General features: G+C 42.4%; 1 protein-coding gene across 1 annotated transcript in view; it reads right to left on the reverse strand.

The window, feature by feature from the left end:
- KLHL6 (kelch-like family member 6) overlaps positions 1–25890 on the reverse strand; it is a 94719-nt gene that overhangs the window by 30728 nt on the left and 38101 nt on the right. The window contains exon 2 of the mRNA XM_006884054.1: positions 21021–21186. Coding sequence (XP_006884116.1) covers positions 21021–21186 — 166 coding nt within the window. The remainder of the gene's footprint in view (positions 1–21020; positions 21187–25890) is intronic.

Genomic DNA, 25890 nt, shown 5'->3' on the forward strand with positions numbered 1-25890 from the left:
CCTCTATGAGGTGGATTGATTCAGTGACTGGGATAATCGGGATGGGAGTGTCAGAGACAGTGCGATTGGCACAGGACAGAGCAGAGTTTAGGGCTGCTGTACATAGGGTCGCTATGAGTCGCAAGCGACTCGACGGCACATAACAACAACAACAACATAGAGTAATTGACACCTTTGAATTGTGGTGTTGGTAAGGAATACTGACTATACCATGCACCAAAAAAAGCAAACACATCTGTCTCAGTGGAAGTGAAACGAGGGTGCTCCTTGGAGACAAGGGCAGTAAAATGTCGTCTCGGATAATTTGGGCATGTTGTCAGGAGGCACCTTGGTAAAAGACTTCATGTTTGGAAAAGTAGAGGGTGGATGGAAAAGAGGGAGCCTCTTAGTGGGATGGTTTGGCACAGCGACTCAAGCAATGGACTTGAGCATGTTGGAGATGGCCATTGTGAGGATAGCACAGCACAGGGCCAGGTTTGGATCCTGTTCACAGGATCACTGAATCATAGTCAACTGGACAGCACCTAGCAATAGCAGTGTCGTAGTCAAAAGGCCTCCTTTCACTCTTGGTTTTCGTCCTCTGAAGCTTAGCTCTGAATGATTCTAATCTTCGACTTTCCCTTCTTGTCCTCTGGATCCCCCGTGGTTCCATGTTTTCAGTGTGCTTGGGCAGATTAACCAATGGAAGGGGGAGCAGAGGGAGGCCAAGGCCCTTGTGGAAGGACAGATCTGAGGGTAGGGCTTAGTGGAGAGGTAGATGAGGCAAACTGAACTAGGGAGGAGGCAGCATGCATAACAGAGGCTCTGGCGATGGGGGCTGGAGGTAGCAGGGCTGTGGAACCTGAAGGTTGAGTGCTGAGTGATAGGGAGAAGGACAAAGCTGGTTTTAAGGTTGACCACGTTGGTCTGGGATCTAGTCATCACTCTAAATCACAATAGAAGGCACACATCCTAGATTTCGTACATCAGTGACACTGCAAAATATTAACTTCCAGTTTCATAGCCCACACGTCGATGGCCAGTTTAGAAAATGAGGCCAATGCAATGTTGGAGGAAGTCCGAGTTCTGCCTCAGGCTGCCCTGTTTGCTGGCTCCAACCACCTGCACTTCTGCTCCTCACACGAGCAGCTGTGGAAACGGTTGAGATTGAGAAGTCTAACACCTGTGCATTTGTTTCAAGATTTTTCAGTTCAAAGAGTGAAAGTATGAGGTCAACCCTCCCCGGCCCTACACTGGTTACCAGAGCCACATCTGGCCCTGGCCACCAGCATGTCCTTAAGGGCTGAGAGGAAACTCTCAAATTTACAGACAATCTACACACCCTGAATGTGAGGGGAAGAGGATATGGAAATTAAATAGAGATCCCAAATACTTAGGAAGTCACTTAAGAACTGAGTAACAGTGGTTGTTTCTGGGTAGGGAAACTAGTGTCTTGGGTCAGAGTTGTTGTTACTGTTGTTATATGCCACTGAGTGGACTACAACTTGCAGTGACCCTATGGACAGTGACTCTGAACCTTGCCTTACCTTGAGCCAACCTTTCCAACTCTGACAGACCCCACTGCTACAGTCACTGTGTCAATCTATCTCATCAAGAGCTTACCTCTTTTGTACTGAGCTTCCACCTTTCCCAGCGTGATGTCTTTCTCCAAGGACTGGCCCCCTCCTGACAACATGTCAGGGTAGAGAGATAAAATTAATGTTCATTATCTCCTTTTCAGTGACTGGGGTAATCGGGATAGGTCTGTCAGAGGCAGTGAGATTGGCACAGGATAGAGCAGGGTTTAAGGCTGTTGTACATAGGGTCGCTATGAGTCACAAGCGACTTGAAGGTACATAACAACAACATCTCCTTTTATCTCTTGAATCACGTATCATGAGTGAGAATTATTCATTTAAAATAAAGTTTTAATGCATAGAGAAAATACTAGAAGGTAGCACATGTTAATAGTGGTTATCTCAAATGTGGTCCTACAGAAAGAAAGTTACTAATTTGATTTTGTAAAATTTTACATTACAAATCAAGCTTTTTTAATATTGAGTGTGCAAGTGCCTTTAAAATCCAAGGAATAAATAAAATAAATTCTTTCTTTTGATTTTTAAGTCTACAGTGAAAAAGTAAAATGCTAAAAAAAATCAATAAAAACAAAGAACATGTATTAAGAATCTTATTAACTAGCTCAGTTAATCCTCACAGCACTGTAGAGGTGATATTTATGATCATTCTTGATTTATTGATGAGGAAGACAGATTTGGAAAGGTAAATCATTTCCTTTATAAAGAAAAGACTTATAGGAAACAAATAGTAGATCTGGGATTTATATTAGGTTTTTTAAAAGGGTATGTTTCTCTATTCTCCCAAAATGCTGCAGTCAAATATTGAAGGATGCATGACAGGACAGGGCCAGACACAGGCTGAGCATCATTTGCATACTTCACAGGGAAACTGAGATAGTCTCATCTTCCCAGACATGGGAAGGATCAGCCAGTACATGCCATTTCTTTTTCCTGCTTGATAACTTTAGATGTGGAAAGAAGGAGACCATGGAGGCGAATCAAATAAAACTCAGTTTCTTAGAAATATGTCCCTCTCCACTAAGAAATGCTCATTCGCCCAACTATGAATTAATTCACCAAGGCCCTCAACTAGTGCTGGGGCAGGGGAGGGGGGTGTAGAGTGTTGGGCAGAGGGAGACACCGTACCCATGCTCATTGAAGCTGCAGACAGTAGTAAAATACACTCAAAAAGCAAACTCAAGCTCAGTGTTCGAACTCAGTTCCAAAGCTTTGTGATCCTTCTGTAAATTCTAACAGAAAGAAATTGTCCATCTTTCTCCTGCAGAGTTGCTAGAGAATTTGAATCACCAGAGATACACAACCTTTGTGTTAGCAACCCAACTCACTAGTAACTATATTACCAGAACTTCCTAAAATACATTTCAAGTGCTCTGTGGCTTAGTGGGTAAGGAGCTGTGCTGCCAATCCAAAGGCAGGTGGTTTGAATCCACTAGCTGCTCCACAAGATAAGCAATCTCTTTCCAGGCAACTTACAGCCTCTGGAAATTCACTGGTGAATCAGCTATGAATAAGCTCCAACTAAGGGCAATGAGAGAGAGTGTAAAACAAGCGTGATAGATAGGCTATGTAACAAAGCACAGTGATTCCACTGTTTCAATCCAGAACAGGTCTTACACCTCCTCAAGGCTGTCAACAATCTGGCCAATGACAACCAGACCTGTCACTTACCTTCTCCAAATACTCACTGAACTTCTCTTTTGAGTCTTTCACTGCTCCTGCAATTTCCTCAGCCTCGGACAGACTTTCTCCTGCATCATTTTCTTTTAATCCCATCCTGCTCACTCACAATAGGGTGACTCCAGAGCTCACTTTCTAAGGAAGGACTCACCACTCCATTTTCAACTGAGAAGTTCCCTTTTAGTTTACCTCAAGGAGGTAACAAACCATCTTTCTCCTGCAGAGTTGCAGGAAGTGACAAACCTTACAATTGTATGCAAATGTTTGTTGGTCATCTGATAGGAATCGTGTTTGCAGAGGACACTTTGAGCTAACACCCTGGAATCCATCCACCTGAGAACAAAGCCAGCACAGGAGGAAGAGTCAGGTGGAGAGAACCAGACAGAAACAGAATCAGATCTCTAGGAAGATTGTGCTTGAAGCAGCCCCTGACTCTGGACACATTTATTTCTACATCAATAATTGCTTAAGGAAAAAGGGACAGGGTAAGATGGAAGATAAAGGAAGAGAAAGAAAAAGGAATAGACAAATCCTACCTACCCATGAGGTTCTTTCTCCAAAGTCACTTCCACCTTGATGGCTTTCCCAATACCCAGACATGGAATCTATTTCCCCCCTCTTTGCTCCACTTGACAATTCATTTGCCCCTCCTTTGAGGTAAAGCATTTCTACTCTGTGTCACGCTCGGTTGTGACAAGCATCTCAACGGCAATCTTTAGGTTAAACTTGTGGTTTCCTTTCCAGAAGTTTCTAGGATAAAATCTAACAAAATAGAGGAAAGAAATGCAGAAGGACTCTTTCTTAGACATCTGGCAAATACTTGCAGCTAGCAGCATGACACAAACCTAGCACTTGGGAAGCTCTGGTGACCTAGCCCATAGGGAAGTATGCTGCTAACACAAGGTGGAGCTATGAATTGTTTCCAACTCTACAGTAATAAAAGTACTGAGATCTGTGCAAGACATTTCCATCAATTCTATTTAACAAAACCAGGATGTGACCATTAGTATTACCATTATAAAAAGGAAAGAATTGAGTATGTTGCCCAAGGTCCAACAGGTAGTAGAGATGATGTTCAAGATTCCCACAATCTTCTCACTCAGCACTACAAAGCCTTTCTAACTTGTGGTATTTAACTAACAAAATACAAATCAAACAAAACTCCCACTGCCATCAAGTTGATTCTGGCTCATGCAAACTCTCCTCCATCTGACTTCCAATGCTGTAAATCTTAATGGGAGCAAACTTCTGTCTTTCTCTCTTGTTGTGACTGGTGAGTTCGAACTCCTGACCTTTTAGCCTAGCAGCCCAGCATTAATCTAATATGCTGTACTAGAAGATTGAAAGTGACTTTATGAGAACAACACTGGAAGAAAAGTCTCCAAGCTGTCACTATTTCAACTAAAATGTGCTTCAATAAACAGTTTTTTCAGTGTGAGAAGTCAAGGACAATGTCACATGATCTCAATGAACGGCCAGGAGCCTGTTGACTTGTAGGGCAATCTTGAGAACAAGATTTTAATTTTTTCTTCTTGACATTTTCCTACCCAAGATTTTTTTCCCCCCCCTAAAGACTTTAGGCTACTTTTCTGTCTCTATCTGCCCCAATGAAACATGAACTTGTTTACTAAAGTTGAGTGATGGCAGATAAGGGGGGGGGGGTAGAGAAACAGCCAACTTCCTGTTTGGGGAACATTTGAGCAGAAAGTTACAGCCAGGCACCTGATTCTTGAACAGGGAGACTAAAAATACAATCAAAGAAACCACTTGAGACATGACTGCAGTTCCCATGAGAAGTGTATGCCTCCAGCGAGTACACCAGCCCGCCTCAGCTTTCATGTTAAAGTCTCCAAATCATGGGTTCTATGACTCTCCATTAATGCAACTCACATTTATATAAAGGTTCCTCCAAATTAACTCCAGAGTAACTGATGTCCTACTTTGGTCTGAATCCTTAATTCCATTGACCATGTAATTCCCAGAGCATTTGTTTTAAAAAGCATTTATGAAGATCTTGGCACCATATTTAGTATCAACAGATCAAGGTGAAAATAAAGTGGGTGGTGTTTTAGAGTGTTTCTAAATTGATGTAGTGCTTTTTAGTCACCATTTTTCTTCCCAGACAATAGATACTACTAATAAAGACATTCTCTTATGGGGACTGTATTGATATTAATGAAAGGTCTTTATACTTCAACATTGTAAATGACCACTGATCCTAATTTTTCTTCCTTCTTTCTTCTCCCTTCTCCCTAGGTGATGAACCTAGTTCCACCTCTGTGGGAACACATCTACCCCTCTCACAGGAAGTCCTCTGCTCCCTCCAGATTTCCCAACCTGGCTTTGTGCTTGGCTGAGAGTTCTGCTGGCTCCTGGAAGCCATATGGATTGGTCAAGAAAAACTCTTCATTGCCACAGACTTGGGACCAACTCATAGCTGACTCTCTACTGGGTTTTCAGAGACTCTAAGTCACATGGAAGGAGATTTTCCATCTTTCCCATGGAGTCATTGATGGAATTCAAATCACAGAGAGGCACCAGCTTTGGGTTGGCTGTACAACTGTCTTCAGATTTTCTCTATCAGAGAAAGGAGGGGGCTAAAACCTACAAAAGCCCTATTCACCAAGGAAAAGCAGGGTCTGGAGCCTGACCTCAGAAGTGAAGTCTTGAGGGAAAGGAAAAGGGCAGTTCTCAATGTGTGTGGCAAACATAGCCAAAATTCAAGCAATCATAGTCTCTGAATCTCCAAAGGAGATAACTGGAGCTCCAACAGCCAACAATGAACAATAAGGAATATGTGTAGACCACACTAAGATTCAAGAGACAAATGGCCTCACTGGAGCTTAGTAACTAGACCTAGGGACAGAGTAAAAGTCATGAATGGGCACCATTGTGAGGATTAAATGGAATGATTGGGACATGTATGATGCTCAGAATATATATGTGTATTAAATGAGATATCATGGGAAACACAGGACAGAGAATAAGCAGTCAAGGAGAAGTTAAGTCCTTAGAGGCAGGTCCAAGCATGAGAAAGCAGCACAAATTAGGTTTGTGGTAAAGGAGATTGAAATTTTGAGTTTTTGTTTATTAGTTCTTTCTGTTGTCCTCGACCCTATGGTCCTTTGTTGATGTCCTGCCCTTTCTATAGGTTCACTTCAATGCTGCTTCAAGCTGGGTCAGAACTGGTCACTCCATCCACTCTCCTCCTAACTTCTGCCTTGGACTTTGCATTGTCCATTGGCTTGGAAGTTCTTGATTTTAGAGGCTTTGTGGTGGTGAATGGAAATGGACAATGGAGTTAGGAGTTTGGGGTTTAGGCCCCAAACTTAACACTTTTTTTAAGTTGAAATTCTCTGAGTCACTGTTTCCTCATCTGAAAAATGTTGAAAGTAAGAAATGTCATCTTACAGGCTCCTTCTGAGGGTGTGACCAGGCCTTCTCACTCACAGAAATGTTGTCAACACCAAAATGTGATCACATAAGAAGATGCTATGTAAGTGTGATCTTTATTTATGCCTTTACTAGGCTTTCTCCTAATAGTCCCTCACATAGTACCTGGCACATTATTGATGTTTAATCTATCCATTGCCATCCAGTAGATTCCAATTCCTAGTGCATCTCGCTTGGGTTCCTAAGGCTGCAAGTCTGTGTCAAGGAATGCTGTCTCATCTTTCTCCTACAGAGCAACTGGTAGATTCAAACTGTCAACCTTTCAGTTAGCAGCCATTAGGTAATTAACCAAATAAACAAGGCTCCTTTCTTATAGGTGTATGTCACAGTCAAAACCATTATCTGGTAGCAACATGGATTTTAATTACAACCAGAACCTCACATCTCATTTTCTGGGTTTCATAACCTGTAGATAGTAACTAGAGTAGTTCTTCTTTAAGAAAACAGTGGCACAGTGGACAAAAGAAGATAATTCTTGACTTTTGCATTACTAAATAAATTTTCACAATAAATACTGGAAAAATTGTTTTCAGAAGAACACCAATGACTGGTAATAATCTGAACCTTCAAAAGTAAGAATCCTGGGAATTCTAGATAGAAAGTGTATCTTCTAACTCTAGACATAGCAGAAAGGATTATGTAATATAAGCATCATTTTTCCCCAATCTAGAGGAAATATTCCCTGGAAGAGATAGGAGAAAGAGAAAGACCACCAATAGCCTAAGAAGGCAGATCTTCTGAGATGATGAACTGGGTCTCTGAGATGATGCCCTGAATTCCTTCTCCCAAATCAGACCAGAATCAGAGAATGCATACTTTGATACCAAATTGGAATAGAGAGGGAGAGAGGGAGATAGAGAGAGAGAGAGAAAGAGAGAGAGAGAAAGAGTTTGTGCATGTGATGTGCACATGCACGCATGAGCATGTGTGTGTGTAAATTAAAATTTTATTCTGGAAAAACTATTACAACACATCATTGAATAGCCCAGAAGCATAATTTTCATATATAAATGTAGTAAAAGAAGACATAATGTCCATAGAAAATGGGATACTAAACAAATGGAGCTTAAGAAAAGGAATAATGCTAAGTAACAGATAGTTAAACAGAGATGAATTCAAGAAAAAGCATGGATAACATGGAAATTGAAAGTTGAAGTCACATAAATAAGTTTACTTCATCACTCCAACCCTCCTACTTCTTCCTTCAGGTAAAAGACAAACTCTAGTCACCAAAATATATGTATCAAATTAGAATGTTAAAATAATTTTTTAAGAAATGAAAGGGGTGGGATGGGGGCAGAGATGAGGGTGAAGGGAAGAACATCTGGTGTAGCAGCAGCAGAAGAGGAACAGGAGTGTAAGGTTTGCAGACAAAGGAAGCCTGAGGCAATCACTCACCCCAGATCTCAACATTCCTTGAAGTCCTACAGAGCAGCACAGCAGGGTAAAGGACAGTTTCTTGTGAGTCACTAAGAGGGACACAGAAGTAGTTGAGATGTTAGGAACAGCATAAATTTTGGTTTTGGAGGTGGTGGCCATGCTCAGTTGTGATCAAGTGGACTCTGACTCATGACATCCTCAAGAGTGCCCAATCAGGACCACACACCCTGCTGTTTTCAATAGCTGACTTTTTGTTGAGAGTTTGAGCTGTTTCTGAAGTAGTCCTTCTGTCTAGCTAATAATTAACAAGGGCAATATACTCACTTATATTCACATATTCATCTATTCAACAAATAATTACTGAGTGGCTACTATGTTCCAAGTATTGTGTAAACCAAGAAGGCACCACAGATCATTAAGTCAGTTACTGATCTACCTCATCATGACATTATAGATCCTACTTCATCCATGAAGGACATAAACAACAACAATAATAATAATATGAAAAAAAGAAAATTCAGGTTTTTCATCAAAGTCTCCTCAATTGTCCCCACACATAAGAGGAAATGCCACGTGGGTTCTTCTCGGCCCAGGCCAGAGAACCAGCCTTCTGCTCCATTGTCCCTCCTTCTATCCTCATGTAGGCCCCAAGGACTTTCTTACTAACCCACTTCTTTTTCCTTCTAAACGATCACTGGTTGCTCTGTATATTGGAGATCCTTCACTCCAAAGGCAAACTTGGGACAAATATGATCTCCTTTGCTTCACATCTTCTTCATCTGGCTTGTAGGTAAACTCTTAGTCTTCTGTGAGATGTTTTTTGTCATAAAGTCCTTCTCCAAGGACTGATCCTGCCTTGAAACATGTCCAAAGTATGTCAGACGAACCCTCAGAATTCTTGTCTCCAAGACGCAGCTTGGCTTCACCCTCTGTAGGACGAACTTATTTGTTCTCCTAGCAGTTCATTGTATATTCAATACTCTTCTCCAGCATCACAGCTCAAAGGCATCAATTCTCCTTCTATCATCTCTAGTCATTGTCCAGCTCTCTGACACATAGCAAGTGATTGCAAAGACCATGGCCTGTATTAGGCGCATCTTAGTCTCCAGACTGAGATCGTTGCTCTTCCATACTTTGGTGAGGTCTCTAACAGCAGACTTCCCCCTCATGATACATTTTTTAATTTCCTGGCTGCTGGTACTAAGAGTGTTGATTGTGGAGCCAAGCAAACTAAAGCTGTAAACTATCTCAATCTCTTCACCATCCATCCTGATGCTGCCAATCAGCCCAGTGGTGAGAATCTGTTTTCTTGACGTTGAGCTTCAATCCATGTTGAAGGCTTCAGTCCTTGACCTTCTGCAGCAAGCGCTTCAGGTCCTCCTCACTTTCAGCAAGCAGAGTTGTGTCATATGCATAATGCAGATCGCTGATGAGTCTTCCTCCAGATTTGATGCCACATTTCTCCTCTAGAGCCCAGCCTCACAGATGATCTGCTCTGCAAATAGTTTGAAAAGGTATGTAGAAAGAACACATCCCTGGTGTAAACCCTTCCCAATTTTGAGCCATGCAGTGTTTCCTTGCTCAAAATATGGATGACTAGTTGAATGAAAACCAGTTTGTTTTTAAACTTTCATTCAAATTACAGAGTACAAAAAAGAAAAACAAAAGGGATTGTTACAGATTATTAGACATTGTGCATGGTGGCCTAATCTCTATCGAGTCACAATGCACAAAGTTTGTGCCTCGCTGCTGGTTTGAATCCACTAGCAGCTCTGAGAGAGAAAGATGGATTATCATCTCCTGTGTGATTGGCACCTTCAGAAAAACACTGTAGGGTCAGCACAAGTTTGACTCAATGTTGTTGTTGTTATATGCCATCAAGTCACTTGCAACTCATAGCGACCCTATGTACAACAGCCCTAAACTCTGCTCTGTCCTGTGCCAATCGCACTGTCTCTGACACTCCCATCCCAATTACCCCGGTCACTGAATCAATCCACTTCATACAGTGCCTTCTCCTCCTGCGATGTCCCTCCACCCTCCCGAGCATGATGTCCCTCTCCAAGAACCGGTCCCTCCTTACAACATGTCCAAAGTATGTCAGAGAAAGCCTCAGAATCCTTGCCTCCAAGGAGCAGCCCAGCAGCAGTACATTTATGAGGAGGAATGTGGCATCAAGATTGGAGGAAGATTCATCAAAAACCTGTGTTATGCACTTGACACATGTTTATTAAAACCAAGGAGAACCTGCAGTATTTATTGTAGAAGGTCAAGGACTGTCGTCTTCAATATGGATTGAAGTTCAACATCAAGAAGACAAAGATTCTCACCACTGGGCCGATTGAAGCTCAACATCAAGAAGACAACGATTCTCACCACTGGGCCAATTGGCAGCACCATGATGAATGGAGAAGAGATTGAGGTTGTTAACAATTTTCAGCTTGTTCAAATCCACAATCAACATTCTTGGCAGTCAGGAAATCAAAAGATGACTTGCACTGCAGCAATCTGCTGTCAGGGACCTCTCCAAAGTGCTAAAGAGCAATGATATCAGTCTGGAGAGGAAGGTGTGTCTGATTCAGGCCATGGTCTTCACAATTACTTGCTATGTAATCAGAGAGCTGGACAATGAATAAAGATGACAGGAGAAGAATTGAGGTCTTTGATTTGTGGTGTTGGAGAAGAGTATTGAACATCCACAAACTGCCAAGAAAACAAATAGGTCCATTCTGGAGAAAGTGAAATGAGGCTGCTCCTTGGAGGCAAGGATTTTTTTTTGTTAAATTTTATTAATTTTAATGAACATTTACAGAGATTTTGGATTTCCATTCATTCATTGTTGCACTATTTTCTCTACCGTCTCCCAGTTGGTTCCTCTTCCCCCCACTCCCTGCTTGAAAGTCTGTTTTAATTGTCCCACTGCCACAGTGCTTGTCAAAACCAGTTCTGATTAATCTTCTTTGTCAGTGTGTCCTTTGCCATTCCCTATCACTCCTTCCTGAGAGAGATTTCACCCTGATTCATAAGGAAAAGGGACGGCAAGGATTTTGAAGTTCTGTCTCACATACTCTGGCTTTGTGGCCTGGAGGGACAAGTCCCTGGAGAACATTATGCTTGGAAGATTCTGGGGGACAGCACAGAAAAGGAAGACCCCAGATGAGATGGATTGACATAGTAACTGGGGCAACAGGGACAGGTGTGTCAGGAACAGTGAGACTGGCTCAGGATAGCACAGGGTTCAGAGCTGTAATACGTAGGGTTGCTATGAGTCACAGGCAATTTGATTGCACATAACAACATACCAAAGCTGGAAACATAACAAGGCTGAAAATGAATGAGAATATGATCAAACAATAGAGAGGAACTTTCTAAGAACAGACAGCAAAGACAAAAACTACCAAGGACACTATTGGCTTATGTGAATAAATGAGAGTTTTGATTATGAAGCTTCATCTACATATCTTTAGTACATTGTTAGATCTCCTTGGAAAGGGAGATACTGCTTGGAAAGATGAAGATTCAGCAAAAGAGAGGAAGACCCTCAATAAGATAGAGAGGCATAGTGAGTACAGCAAGAGGCTCAAGTGTGTTGGGGATGATGAGGACGGCACAGGATAGGACAGGGTTAAGATCTGTTGTTCACAGGGTCACTGTGTGTCATACTGGACTTGAGGGCACCTAACAACAATGACAATATAAACAAAGACTATCATGAAAATTGGGTCAAACAACAAACTTTTTCTTCTTTAAGTAAAATTTCTATTTATACTAGTTTACTTACAAAATACATTGTTAATCACACAAGATCTTTCCCATTTCCTTTACCCACCCTTCCCTCCATCCATCAAGTTATGTGACCCAATGACTAATCACCCCCACCCATCCATCTTCACTCCTCTGCTTCCTCTCTCCCCGCCTTGAATCTTCATACACATTCTACAATACTGGTCTTATACAGTATTTGTCCTTAAGGGACTGAGTTCAACTTAGCATAACGCTATCCAGTCCCTCCCAAGTAGTGATTTATAAAATCCTTGCTCCTGAGTGCCGTGTAGTGTCCTATCATGTGAATGTACTATAATTTCTCAATCCATTTGATTGTGGTTGGACATCACGGCTGTTTCCATGTTCTTGCAATGGTGAACAATGCTGCTATGAAAATTGGTGTACAAGTCTCTGGTTTGTGCCTTAGTTCTCATTTTCTTGGGGTCTATTTGGAGTAGTGGAATAGCTGGTTCATATGGAATGTCTATGTTCAGCTTTCTGAGGAAACATCAAACTGCCTTCCAGTATGATTGTACAATCCCATCAACATTGTATATGACTTACTATCTCACCATATCTTCTCCAACATTTATTACTTGCTGTCTTATTAAGCTTTGCCACTGCTACAGGAGTGAGATGGTATCCCATTGTGATTTTTATTTGCATCTCTCATCACCAATGATTTTGAGTATTTCTTCATTTGTTTGTTGGCCATCATAAGATATCTTCCTCTGTGAAAAGTCGTTTAATGTCTTTTGCCCATTTTGTAATTGCATTATCAGTCTTTTTCTTATGGAGGCCCCATAGGATTTTGTAAACTTTTGATATAAGACCTTTGTCTGAAATGGTATTGTCAAATTTTTTCCCAATCAGTAGGTTTTCTTTTCACTCTGTTGGGAAATGTTTTTGGTATGCACAGGGAATTAGTCTTTAGAAGGCCCCACTCATCAATTTTATCCTCTCCAAATTGTGCATTTCTGCCTGTATTTGGCAATCTCTTTATACTGTATACTAGGCCTTCTAAGCCAGTTTGTCTCTTTTGAACTTTATGGTTTGGAGTTTTACTCCCAAGTCTCTTATCCATCTTGAGGTGATTTCTGTGTATGGTATGAGATGTGGATCCTGTTTCAGCTTTCTGCAGGTAGCAGTCCAGTTTTGCCAGCACCATATGCTGAAGAGGTTGTCTTTTCCCCATTTGATAGGTTTTGTTTCCTTGTTGAATATCAGTTGAAGATAGTTAGCTAGGTCCATCTCTGCATTCTCAATTCTGTTCCATTGGTCTATATGCCTGTCACTGTACCAGTACCATGCTGTTTTGGTTACTACCACCGTGTTTGAAGGTCAAGGAATGCTAAGCATCCCACCTCATTTTTGTTTTTCCGATGTGCTTTGCTTATTCAGGAAATGACAAACTTTTAAAAACAACAGTATTCATCACAAAATATTAGTCTTGAATAGATAAAGAGTTTCGGATGAAAAGTTTGAAAAACCACCACCCAACTAAAAGGAGAACAAGGAACAAAGATGCAATCTCCATCTTCAGTGAAACTAGGAAACAACAGTAACCCCAAACCACAGAATGGAAAGGCTGGTGAGGGACTTCGCTGAGGAAAGGAGGTCAGACCAACCACCTAGAGAAAACAAACTTGTTTTCTAAAGTAAAAATAAAAAAGGAAAAATACCCAGTAGTTTAAGTTCTAAGGAACCCTCAAGGCAAAGACAGCCTAAGAAGTCAATGAAGTAAATTAATCCTCCTAGTCCTGCCCCCTGTCAGAAGGCAGTCTGATCCTAATCAATCCTCACACCCACTGGAGAAGAAAGATTCTCAAGCAAACCTGACAGATACTGCATTCAGTGATACTAGAAACTGAGGAAGATAGGTGTAAATGTTACAGTAAAAATAAGGATAGTGAAATAAAGGTTTGTACCCAAACTGAAATACACATACATATTCCTTCCAGAATGTTCACACCTGGCTTATAATCCCTACAAAGACTAAAGGATTCCTATCTGGAGAAAAAATTCTAAGAAAATAAAAACAAAGCTAGACAAAGTCCAACAGTCTGCTTTAACACTTAGAGATGTAAGAAATTGTTAACCCAAAGGCAGTGTCTCTCAGGTGTTTGGAATCTACCAGCATCTCCATAAGAAAAAGATGGGCAATCTCCTCCCATGCAGTTTACAACCTCTGAAAACGTGCTCGTGAAGTCAGCTATGCATTGATTCCAACTCAAAACTAATGAACTTTTTGGTTAAATAATAAAAATACAAAACAGAACAAGAAAACCTTCAGTGGCTCCAGCAATACTATTATGTTTATGAGCCTCTCATTCCATTTCATTTACATGAAGCTTCAAAGTAGCATCATCATAAGGACTCAATCTTAAATGCACATAGACAGTTAAAGATCAAATGACCAAGAGGGTTCTTGAGGAAACCATCTAGAATGGATTGAATACACAAATCACATTGCCATTAAAGGATTCTGACTCATACTTGATTCATTCTGACCTTATGGGACAAAGTAGGGCTACCCTGTAAGGTTTTCAAGGCTGTAAATATTTGTAGAAGCTGTTTGACACAGCTTTCTCTAGTGAAGCACTAATGGGTTAGAACACCAGGCTTTCAGTTAGCAGTCAAATGCTTAAACCACTGGATCACCAGGACTCTTAATGAGTTGTTATTGTTGTTGTTGATTGCCTTCGAGTCAAGCACAACTCATAGCAATCTTATGAACAAAAGGCCCAAATCCCATCTATTACTATCAACATGTGTCAAAGTTCAAGTTTCCAGAGGCATGTTGTTTAGGAAGTAGATGCCACTGTGTCCAAGTTCTTAGAACCTGTGTATGGTTCTCAGAACTCATACATATATATACATGGTATACGATTATGTTAAGGACTTGAGGTTTATCCTGGATTGTCTGCAGGGCCCTAAATGCAGTCACATGTATCTTTTTAAGATACAAACACACAGAAGAGATAACAAATGAGGATGAGGCAATGTGATGTGTAAGCAGAGATTTCAGTCATGTGGACACAAGTTGAAAAAGGTGAACACACCGGAAGTTGGAAGTAACAAATAGATTTCCCTTTGGAATCCAGAGGAAGTACAGTTCTGCCAGGACCTTAATTCTCAGCTTCCAGATGTCTGTAGTTCTCTTGTTCATGACAAGTTATGATAACAACACTATGGAATTGATACACTAGAAGTTGGAGACTTCAAGCTATGCCTTTAAAATGCAAAAGACTTCTTTTCAACCTTTAATTTTATAGGTAAACTATTGATCGATAATGAAGAACAAAATTTTTTTAGGCATTTAGATCCCCAAAGTGTATCCCCTGATACTTTTCATAAGGAGCCCTGGTGGTGTAGTAAATCACAAATTGGCCTGCTAACAAACAGTCTATGATGTGAATCTACCAGCCAATGTGCGGGAGAAAGACGGGCAGTCTGCCTCTGTAAATATTAACAACCCTGGAAACTCTGTGGAGGATCGCTATGAGTTAAAATTGACTTGCTGGTGGTAGGTTTGGGTTTGGTATAATTTTCATTAAAAGAATCCTAGTGGTGCAATGATTAAAACAATTGGCTACTAACTAGAAGGTCAGCAGAAGAAAAGACCTGGTCCTCTGCTCCTGTAAAAACTTACCGCCTCAGAAACCCTGTGATGCAGTTCTCTGACCTACAGTCTCTCTTTATGAGGCAGAATCACTCGACAACCCACCACGCATATACTCTTTATAAGGCAATCAAGATGATGAGCCCTTAAAACTTTCTACCAGGAAGGAGACATGATATCCAAGAACAGAAGATCCCACAGAGAATGGAGAGAAAAGTAGCTTCCAGAACGACAGCAAGGGAAGTCCCAGGATGACAGTTGTGCAGCAAACCTGCAGGAGACCAGAGCTAGGGAGAGACAGAAAGGAAAGTAGAACTCGTGGATCTGGCAACGTACACAAATCATTGACAAGAAACAGCTCATTAAAGTAATTGCTCCTGAAGACCTGGCTGGAGGAAGTAAGAAGCAGAAGACTGATGCCTTCTCCCCCTAAAGATTTCTGGCGGTCGCTGACTTTTTAAATTATTTATATGAGATTCTTTTGGCCATACTTAATTATTTATTTAGGATGTATGTTTGTGGTTGGTTGGTTGGTTGTTTTTTTAATAAACTCTTTATTTGGAAGGTGAGTGTGTGTGTGTGTGTGTGTGTGTGTGTGTGTGTGTATGTTTCTTCAGAGTTGAGGAAATTATTAGGATGTATGTTTAAAATATTTGAAATACTTCTATTCAGAATGACTTCCAGAAAGAGGTTTCTGTTTAACCACAATGGGTGGACATGTTTATGTCAGCTCATTCTTGCCAACTCAACCATTTTAAATATCCTCTGTTACCTTAATGGTAAGGAGTTGCTCTGCCAACTCAAAGAAACACAGTTCTAATCTACCAGCTACCCCATGAGAGAAGGATGGGCAATCTCCTGTTAGGTTTACTGTCTCTGAAACCCACTGGAATAACAGCTATGAGTCTGTTCTTATTCGGTGGTATATAACAACAACTTGGCCAATAAGATACACAAAAAGTTAGTATGTTATTGACTTTTTACTTTTGAATTACCAATAAGTTTTGGCTTTTTATAATGTATTTGCTGGCCATTTGATCTTTCTCTTTCATAACTTGCCTGTTTGTGTCCTTAATTCATTTATTTCAATTAGTAAATCCAGCTCATCCATGTAAAATTGTTACTGTTGATTGCCGTTAAGTCGAGCATGACTCATAACAACCCCATGAACAAAAGGCCTGAAGCCTTTCTACAACTATTGTAATTTACCAAAGTTCATAGAGTTTCCAGAGGCATGTTGTTTAGGAAGTGGATTCCACTCCTACTTCTAAATGTAAAAATAATGGGTTGTTTCTGAAAACACTGGTTTTTGATAGTCAAGTCAATGGAAACAATCTAAACTTCCAGCTCCAGGTATTGATTCCCTAAATTACTGTCCTGTTAAACTCTATCCAGTATTAGATGGTATCACAGAAATGCATCTATTGGCATTACAATACAATACAGGGAGAATAAACTAAAAAAGTGTGTTCAGTAAGAACTCATTCTTTTAAAATCTGCCTGTGACCTGTAATAATGTTAGAAATATATATAAAATACCATGTGCCAGATCCTTTACAAATATCATACTCTGAAATAGGCTGTACTGTCAACCCTGTTTTACTGAAAAAGAACATGCGATATGAAGAAATTATGAAACTTAAAAAAACATTTTTAAAAAATAAATGATGGCACTTGCTCAGAGTGATGTTGCAGGAGTGTGGCGGACTAGGATTGAGATCCAAGCAGTGAGACTCCAAAGGTATGCTGTCTAGAACCCTGCTCACTGACTGTACATAAATGCTTAGATCATGGTACAGATGCCCGTGCACCCCAAAGAGCATATACACCGTACAGTCTCTGCATAGGAGGAGGTCCCTCACTCACTGACAGCAAGTCAGGATCCACTCAGAGCCGGCCTTTAAGTGGGTTGTTGAAGGCTGTGAATCACTTAGGACCGGATTGCCAATCTTTCTCCATGGTGGATGGGACCTGCCAAAGGCACAGGGCCTTACCAGCTCTGCCACTAGAGCTGCGAAGACACAATAGGCTATTTGTATGTTTTCTCCACTTAAATGTGTTTTTAACTATTTTCTGTAATGAGTTTATAGTTCTATCACAATTTAAAAATATTGAAAACGACATTTTTAAAAACAAAATATATTCCTTTAACCTATCTTGGAGAATCTAGTTTCAGTAACTGGGAAACACTGAAAAACCTGGTATCCAGCGGCAATTACATCATTCATGTTGTTGCTGCTGTTATGTGTCGTCGAGTCATTTGTGACTCATTGCACCCTAAGTAAAACAACCCTGAAACCCTGCTCTATCCTGTGCCAACTTTTCTGTCTCTGACACACCTACTCTCGTTACCCCAGTCACTGTATCAATCCATCACATCAATGGGCTTCCTCTCTTTCTCTGTCCCTCTACCCTCCCAAGCATGACGTCCCTCTCCAAGGACTGGTTGCTCCTTGCAACATGCCCAGAGTATGTCGGACGAAGCTTCAGAATCCTTGACTCCAAGGAGCAGCCTGGCTTCAGCCTCTCTAGGATGAACCTGTTTATTCTTCTGGCAGTCAACGATATATTTAATACTCTTCTCCAGCACCACAGGTCAAAGGCATCAATTCTCTTTCTATCATCCTTAGTCATTGTTCAGCTCTCTGACTCATAGCAAGCAATTGTGAAGACTATGGCCTGAATCAAGCACACCTTAGTCCCCAGACTAACATCTTTGCTCTTTAGTACTCTGGAGAGGTCCCTGACAGCAGATTTTTTCCAATTCAGTGTGTCTCTTGATTTCCTGGCTGCTGGTCCCAATAGTGTTGATTGTGGAGCCAAGCAAACTAAAGCTGTTAACAGTCTCAATCTCTTCACCATCTATCATAGCAGATAAAAACTCTTTGTCCTCAAGTCAGAACCAACTCAAAACTCACCCTCTCCTGGGTTTCTGAGACTGTAAATCTCAGAGGAGGAGATTGCTCATCTCTCTCCCAAAGAGCAGTTGGTGGGTTCAGACCACCAGAAAGACAAATCTTTGAGTTAGCAGCACAACTCCCTTTGAACTAGACCACCACAGCATGACATCTTGTTAGGTGCCATTGAGTCATCTATGACTCATAGCAAGCCTACGAACAACAGCTCTGAACCTGGTCCTATCCTGTGCCATCTTCATAAACGCAACTCAAATACAGTGCCATTGCTACAAACGACTTCACCAGAGCTCCCAAAGCACATAGCAAATGCTCAATAAAAGAACTCTATATTGAGCATCTACTTTGATACCAGATAGTACACTTTAAGGAAGGAATGTTAGTGCTGCGTACCCTCAGACAAGTCAGCAGCACGCTCTGGGCCCAGGGAGTGAAGTTAGCCTGAAGATAGCAATGGTCACTGTGACTTTGCTAAGCAACGGTGAATCAGGCGAGCTTGCTCAAGGTTGTTGGAAATTTTTGGAGAGGACCTAGGAGGGGACATTTTTCATTTTAGAGAAATAACAGGGGGGGGGAACCCCAAAACATAAAACCTGAACTACATAGAGGGCTTCTGAGTACCTAGGAAGGATTTTCTGAAGTTAGATTGCTGGACTCCTTGAGTGTGGACTTTCAGAGCTTCTCTCCATTTAAGGAGGGATCATTTTCCTGCTGACCAGTGAGGCTGAGGGGATAAGCCGTTGAGAGACAGGGTGAAGAGATGGGTGTGTGGGTAGTAACTAACTTGACATAGGTAAGGCTTAACCAATTCTGGGAGAAGTAGCTTGCTCTGTATTTGGATTAAGATGCCCTGGGGAAGCTAAGCTAATAAAGTTAGCTGAAATTGCAGCAACCATTCCTTAAAATGTATGGTTCATTGTTGGTTTGCTTCCCTCTTTTCACTCTCCCTCCCTTGCTGGACCTCATCAATCCTGCCCAGACGCCAGCCTCAACAAACCTAATACCTTTGGCTCGTAGTCTCTGAATGAGGATCTCTCCTTTCCAGACTTCAGCTTTCTGCTCTCCTCTACTGGTGACCCCCTGCTGACCAATCAGACTCTGCCTCTCAAATTCCCAAACCAGGGCCAAGATCTGATACTTGCCCCCAGTCCCTGGGATTGGCCCGACTTGTCCCTGGGCTCTCTTAAATCACAATGCCCTTGATAAATCAGTCTGTGCCTTCACTCAGAATCAGGTTCAATGGTTTAATATTCCATGTAGGCAGATGGTAACTCAGGTAATTGTGACAACCTTGGTGCAGCTGACAAAGTCTATGGGCTTAATTATGTTCTAAAGTGAAACAAAATTATCATCAGATGGAAGCAAACATAATCAAGCGGAAAGAGTTAATGTCACTTTAAAACACAACCTCATTCTGGACATTTCCATTTCATCTTCCGTAATCTCTCCCACTTCTCAATAGTCTTCCTTCACTCTCACCACAAAGCGCTGACGAGACAAAGCCTGCTTCTCCTTGAACCTAGATGCTACTTCCCAGAGGCCACATGGAGTGGCATGCAAAAATCACAGTCTGTTACTAGCCTAGCTTTCCCCATTTATAAAATGAGTATGAGGAGTCAGCTCTTGGCATTGTGCTAAATAAAGATTAAATTCTAGTCTATGAAGTACTGGGTGCTGTCTGGCTTCAGCTGTTGTTGTTGTTGTTGTTGTTGCTGAGTGCTATCAAATCAACCCTGACTCACCACTGTGCTCTACAGGATAGAGCTGCTCCACAGCAGTTTCTTGGATGCAGTATTTATGGCTGCAGATCATGAGGCCTTTCTTCCGAGGCATCTCTGTGGAGGTTCAAACTGCCAACCTTTAGGCCAGCAGCCAGTGGTGCAAATCACTTGTGCCCCACCAATTACACACACACACACACACACACACACACACCAAAAATGAACATCCACTGCTGTAGGGCGGATTACAATTCATAGAGGCCCACTATTGGATTTTTGAGGCTATACATCCATATCTCCAATTGTTGTTGTTGTTGTTTAATGCTGTCGAGTCGTAGACGACTCATAGCGACCCTATGAAAGAACAGCCTGAGCACTGTTTGTACATAAGAGTTTCCGGAGGCAAGCCATTTTGGAAGTGGATGCCGCTCCTGCTTCCAGGCTTCCCAGTCGGGAAGGTCCAGCCAACACTGTCCACCATGGGTGCCCATTACCACGATTGGCACATCACTGTCACAGGCTTCAGCATCACAGCAACCATGAGTTACCTCTGTACAGCAACGCACAGACCAGTGCTATACCACCTAGAAGAATGTTTGACAGGAAGACAATTTGAAGCCCAATTAGGTTTCTGTAAATTAATGGTAGTTGCCAATTCTGGGGTCAAGAATCATGCCTAAACTCTAGAGACCAAGCTCCCCTGGCTTCATCTTGTTCAGCCAGTGCCCCGTCTCTCCACCTCTGTGAAAACTTCCAAAGAAGCACCTTGTGACTTTCAAGTGAGCACAGGCCCAGACAGGTATGTGTGGTGGCCAACGGACAGGCCTGGGGCCCAGCCCAGGCAGGTTTCTGGGGGGGACACAGTGTCTGCCGGGTGAGCAGAGATCATTGCCCCTGCTTGTGGACACACCTGGAAGAGGTTGGCGGCTTCCAGGACCCGCTGGACGTTCTGCTTGGTGATGAGCGCCTTGCTGGTGTACGTGTAGTCCAGCAGCATGTGCATGATCTCCGCGTCCACTCCTTTGATGATGATCCTCTTTTCATATTTCTCCTTCAGATCATTGCAGAACATGGCCCTGGAAGAGAAACACGGGAATGTGAATCCTACCAGCACGCTGAGTCATCCAGGTTTGAGGAGAACCCCCTGCCAGCCGGCCTGCCCCTGGAAGCACTGAGGATCCTACACTTTCACATCAGACACTCAGTGTGCCTTGTCTGGCTCAGCCAGGGGCCTGTGGTCTCCAAGGCCATTCGTAGACCTGAGGGGATGCAAGGAGTTATCCACTGGCACAGATGCGAGTTGCTGTGGCATAAATTCCAAGTCACAGCAACACCACATATGTGTCAGAGTAGAATTGTACTCTACATGGTTTACAATGCCTGATTCCGCCCCCCCCGCCCCCCGCCTGGAAGTAGATCCTGGGACTTTTCTTCTGATGCACCTAAGTGTGTTAAACTTCTGCACCACACAGGTGTGCTGGTGAGATCTAGAACTACTTCTGTGCCTCAAGACTGCTAGCCAGAGTGCTAGGGGATCTTCTCGGGATATTGTGGGACAACTAAGCTTCATTTGTCTTTTTTTGATAAGTTCCCAGCACCTGACAAACAAGGCCTATGACCACATTCTCAATTCTCCCGTTCTCTCTGACCTGGCCCCTGGCCCCGAGTCTGCCCTGGCAGGCCGGCTGGGGCTCGGATTTCATCACAGCTGGTGCTGCCGCTGCCTTTCATCCCAGAGTCCAGGCTCCAGTCCTTGAATTCCCAGTTGCAGTTTAGAATTGCACATCCTGTTACTCTCCGACATCCCAGTGCAGATTCCAGAAGGCCTTTACTCTCTCATACCTTGACTATGCATTTCCTATTCCCTCCCTAAGACTGTGATTTTGGATTTTCAGTCTTGTTGCTGATTGCCTTTGAGTCAAGCATGACTCATAGCCACCCTATAAACAAAAAGCCTGAAGCCTTTCTACAACTATTGACATCTTTCAAAGTTCATAGTTTCCAGAGGCTTCTTGTTTAGGAAGTGGACAGAGAGAGAGAGAGAAAGAGAGAGAGAGAGATCCTTCCTTCACTCTCACCACAAAGTGCTGACGGGACAAAGCCCTGCTTCTCCTTGAACCTAGATGCTACTTCCCAGAGGCCACATGGAGTGGCATGCAAAAATCACAGTCTGTTACTAGCTTAACTTTCCCCATTTATAAAATGAGTATGAGGAGTCACCTCTTGGCATTGTGCTAGAGAGAGAGAGAGAGTGAGAGAGAGAGCACTGCAGTGGACAGGAGCCACTGTGCCTTTAAGCAGCTGTGTTCAGGAAGACCTGGGAATGAAAACATGCAGACCCAGGAGTGTGGAATCCAGTATGTCCAGTGGAAGGACAGCAGACCAAAGGTCATCCTGTCCAACAGTGAGATGAGCTCCAAATGCAAGAGGTTCTGCCAGAAGCCATGCACGGGCAGCTGGGCATCGCCATGAAGATAGAGGGTGGATTCATCTTGTTGTGGATCATCTTCATCCTGGTCTACATCACCACCTTCTACTTGCACAAGTACAACCACAGATAGATATTCCTGCAGCTGATGGCACACAGTAGGCACCACCTGGGAGAGACATCTCTGTGTCCATGGCCCTCCTTCGTGTACACTTCATCATAGAGCTTGGCACCAGGCATACAGGATATTGTACAGATACCCAGCACTCCATAGAAAGCCACAAAGGACTTGGGTATAAAGTGGAGCAGAGACCTTTCTAGCATGTTAAATTAAATAAAAATGCATTTCTGTGGTTAAAAAAAAGTGTGGGGCAGCTGAAAACAGAACAAACCTGTAGAGCACCAGGAGCCTGGGGTGGGGGATCAGTTTGGACAAATAACCCAAGTCCTGATGATGGAGGGCTGTGGAGACAGGCTAAAGACTGGCATCTTTATTCAGTGGGCAATGGGGAGCCAAGGAAAGGCAGAGGTAGGTGTCAAAGAGAACACTTTTGACCAGTACAGTTTCACTTTAGTTTGCTAGTGGTAGGTAGTTTTGTGGTCAAGAATTAACCATCTGCACCAAAAAAAGTTGAGAGTAACAACGCCAGAGAGCCTTTTCCTGGGACGTGTACTAGTTGAAGCAGTATCAACTCTACTAGGGAATGGCTCCAACCCGTTGTTATTGGGCCTTCTGAGCTGCAGACACACGAGCAGGTGCTGTAGGGAGCTGCTCTCTCCCTGACGACTCCTTGAAACGAGATGTTCCCAGGGTGAGTTCTTGAGAAAAGACTGTGCTCTCAACACTGGGACCAACATCTCAACACAGAGGGGATTACAGCTCCACACCCTGCTTTCCCACTCCTGCAGCCCCTGTTGATGCCTATAAATCACTTACCAGCTTCTTCCCTCTACTCTCCAATGCGCACAACAAGCTCCTAGTGGAGTCCCAGGACCAAGCTATCCATCAAAAAAGATAGAGGAATAACTAAAGAATGCCCTATGAAACCACGACCCTACACTCCTAAACCAAGGAGTCAGACCCTATGAGGTGTTTTCTTAGTGACTACTTTTTTTTTGGTCATTGTATTATTATAAACTTATCTATTACAGTTCTGCCAATTCAACTTTTATACAGGTAAATAACTCCTTGACAACAATTCTAACAAACAGCTGAGCAGCACAATCCTTAATCAAATTTACTTTTTGCAACACAACCCCCTCCTTTTTCCTCCCTCCTACCCCTGGTAATCACTATTACACCTATTCTCTATACATTTGGCTTTTTTAATCCTTTTATATAGGTCCTTTCGTGATTGGCTTATTTCAGTCAGCATTACACAAGAAGAAAAATCCATGTCTTTGAATTGTGGTATTGGAAAAGAGTACATGGGCTGTCAAAAGTACAATCAAATCCGTCTTGGAGAAAGTACAGCCATGGTGCCTTTTAGAGGCAAGGACAGTGAAACTTCATCTCACAGGTTTTGAATATGTTGTCAGAAGAGGCAATTCTTTTGTCGACATCTTGGAGCCCGTGAAGGCCTCCTGCAAGCAGGACTTCTAAACCACAAAGATGGTTGGGAGGCTTCGGGGCAAAGTCACTTTTGCTATAAAAGAGGTCTCCAGAACCAGAAGTAGCACACAGCTCTTCTTAAAATTGAACGTGTTTATGCCCAAGATGAAGCGGAATTCTATTGAGGCAAGAGAGGTGCTTATGTTTTTTACAAAGCAAAAAATAATACAGTGACTCCTGGTGGCAAACCTAACAAAACCAGAGTAATCTGAGGAAAGGTAACTGATGCCCAGGAAACAATGTCATGGTTTGGGCCAAGTTTCAGAGCAACCTTCCCGCTAAGGCCACTGGACACAGAATCCGTGTAATGTTGTATCCCTCAAGGATTTAAACTTATTGAAAAGCAAATAAAATTATGGGTTTGTTTAAAAAAAAAGAGACAATTCCTTGGAAAAAAAGATGTTATGCTGGGAAAAGTGGAGAGTCACAGAGAAAGGAAACCCTTCAACCAGAAGGATTTACACAGTGACTGTAACAATGGGCTCGAGGATGTCTGAGATGTGAGGATGGTGCAGGACAGGACAAGGTTCAGATCAAGTTCATGGTCACTTTGACGTGTAGTCTTGGGCAAACAGAACATACCAGCAACATCTTCAAGTCCTGTTCATTCTGTAGCAGGCGTCAAGACTGCACTTATTCTACTGGCTGGGTAGTATTTTACCACATTTTGTCTAACCTTTCACCTGCTAATGAAAATCAAGGTTGTTTTCACTTTTTGGCTATTGTGAAGAGTACTGCAATGAACAGTAGTGCATAAATCTCTGTCTGAGTCTCTGTTTCCTGAGCATATTCATAGTAACATTGTTCAGTGCTTCTATTAGACCTCCTAGTTTATTGTCTAGCACCTGGGTCTTCGCAATTACTTGGTATGCATCAGAGAGCTGGGATGACTAAGGACGACAGAAGAAGAATCAATGCCTTTGAGTTGTGGTGCTGGAGAAGAGTCTTAAACATACCATGGACTGCCAAGAAAACAACTACATCTGTCTTGGGGAGGGTGAAACCAAGTCTCTCTTTGGAGGCTAGGATTTTGACACTCTATCTCACATACTTTGGACATGTGATTATAAGAGATCAGTCCTTGAAGAAGGACATCATTCTCTGAAGAGTGGAGGGACAGTGCAAGAGAGAAAGACCCTGGATGAGATGGATTGATACAGTGACTGAGGCAATGGGGGTTGGTGTGTTGAAATTAGTGAGACTGGCTCAGGGCAGGGTAGGCTTCAGAGCTGTTGTATATATGGTCACTATGAGTCTCGGGTGACTCAACGGCACATAACAATAGCAACAACTTGGGTCTTTCAAGACACAAAACTTAGCCTCTGGGTCCCTGAAACAACAGGAGGAAGATATGGAATGTGTGACTGTCTCCTTTGCCGTGACATAAGGAGAACAGAATGGTGCCCAGCTACTGATCATTATGAATAATAATCTACTGATCAGTAGACTAATCCTTGGTAGAAAGGTAAAAAATGTAAAACAAAATTCCAAATTCTCTTGGAATTCAGACTTTCTGTAGCTGACTGAACCCCTGAAAATATTTCTCTGAGATGATCTTTAAAACTTAAATAAAAATATCCCCTCTGGCCTAGTGGTAAGAAATTGAGCTGCAATACCAGAGGCATGTGGTTCAAACCCACCAGCTTCTCCTGTTCTGTGGGAGAAGAATGGGCAATCTCTTCCCAGCTGCCTCTGAAAACCGGCTGGAGGTTCAGCTGTGAATGGATTCTGATTCTATGG

Source organism: Elephantulus edwardii, unplaced genomic scaffold (genome assembly GCF_000299155.1).
Source record: "Elephantulus edwardii isolate Elephantulus edwardi_28Jun2011 unplaced genomic scaffold, EleEdw1.0 scaffold00031, whole genome shotgun sequence".
Taxonomy (NCBI): Eukaryota; Metazoa; Chordata; class Mammalia; order Macroscelidea; family Macroscelididae; genus Elephantulus; species Elephantulus edwardii.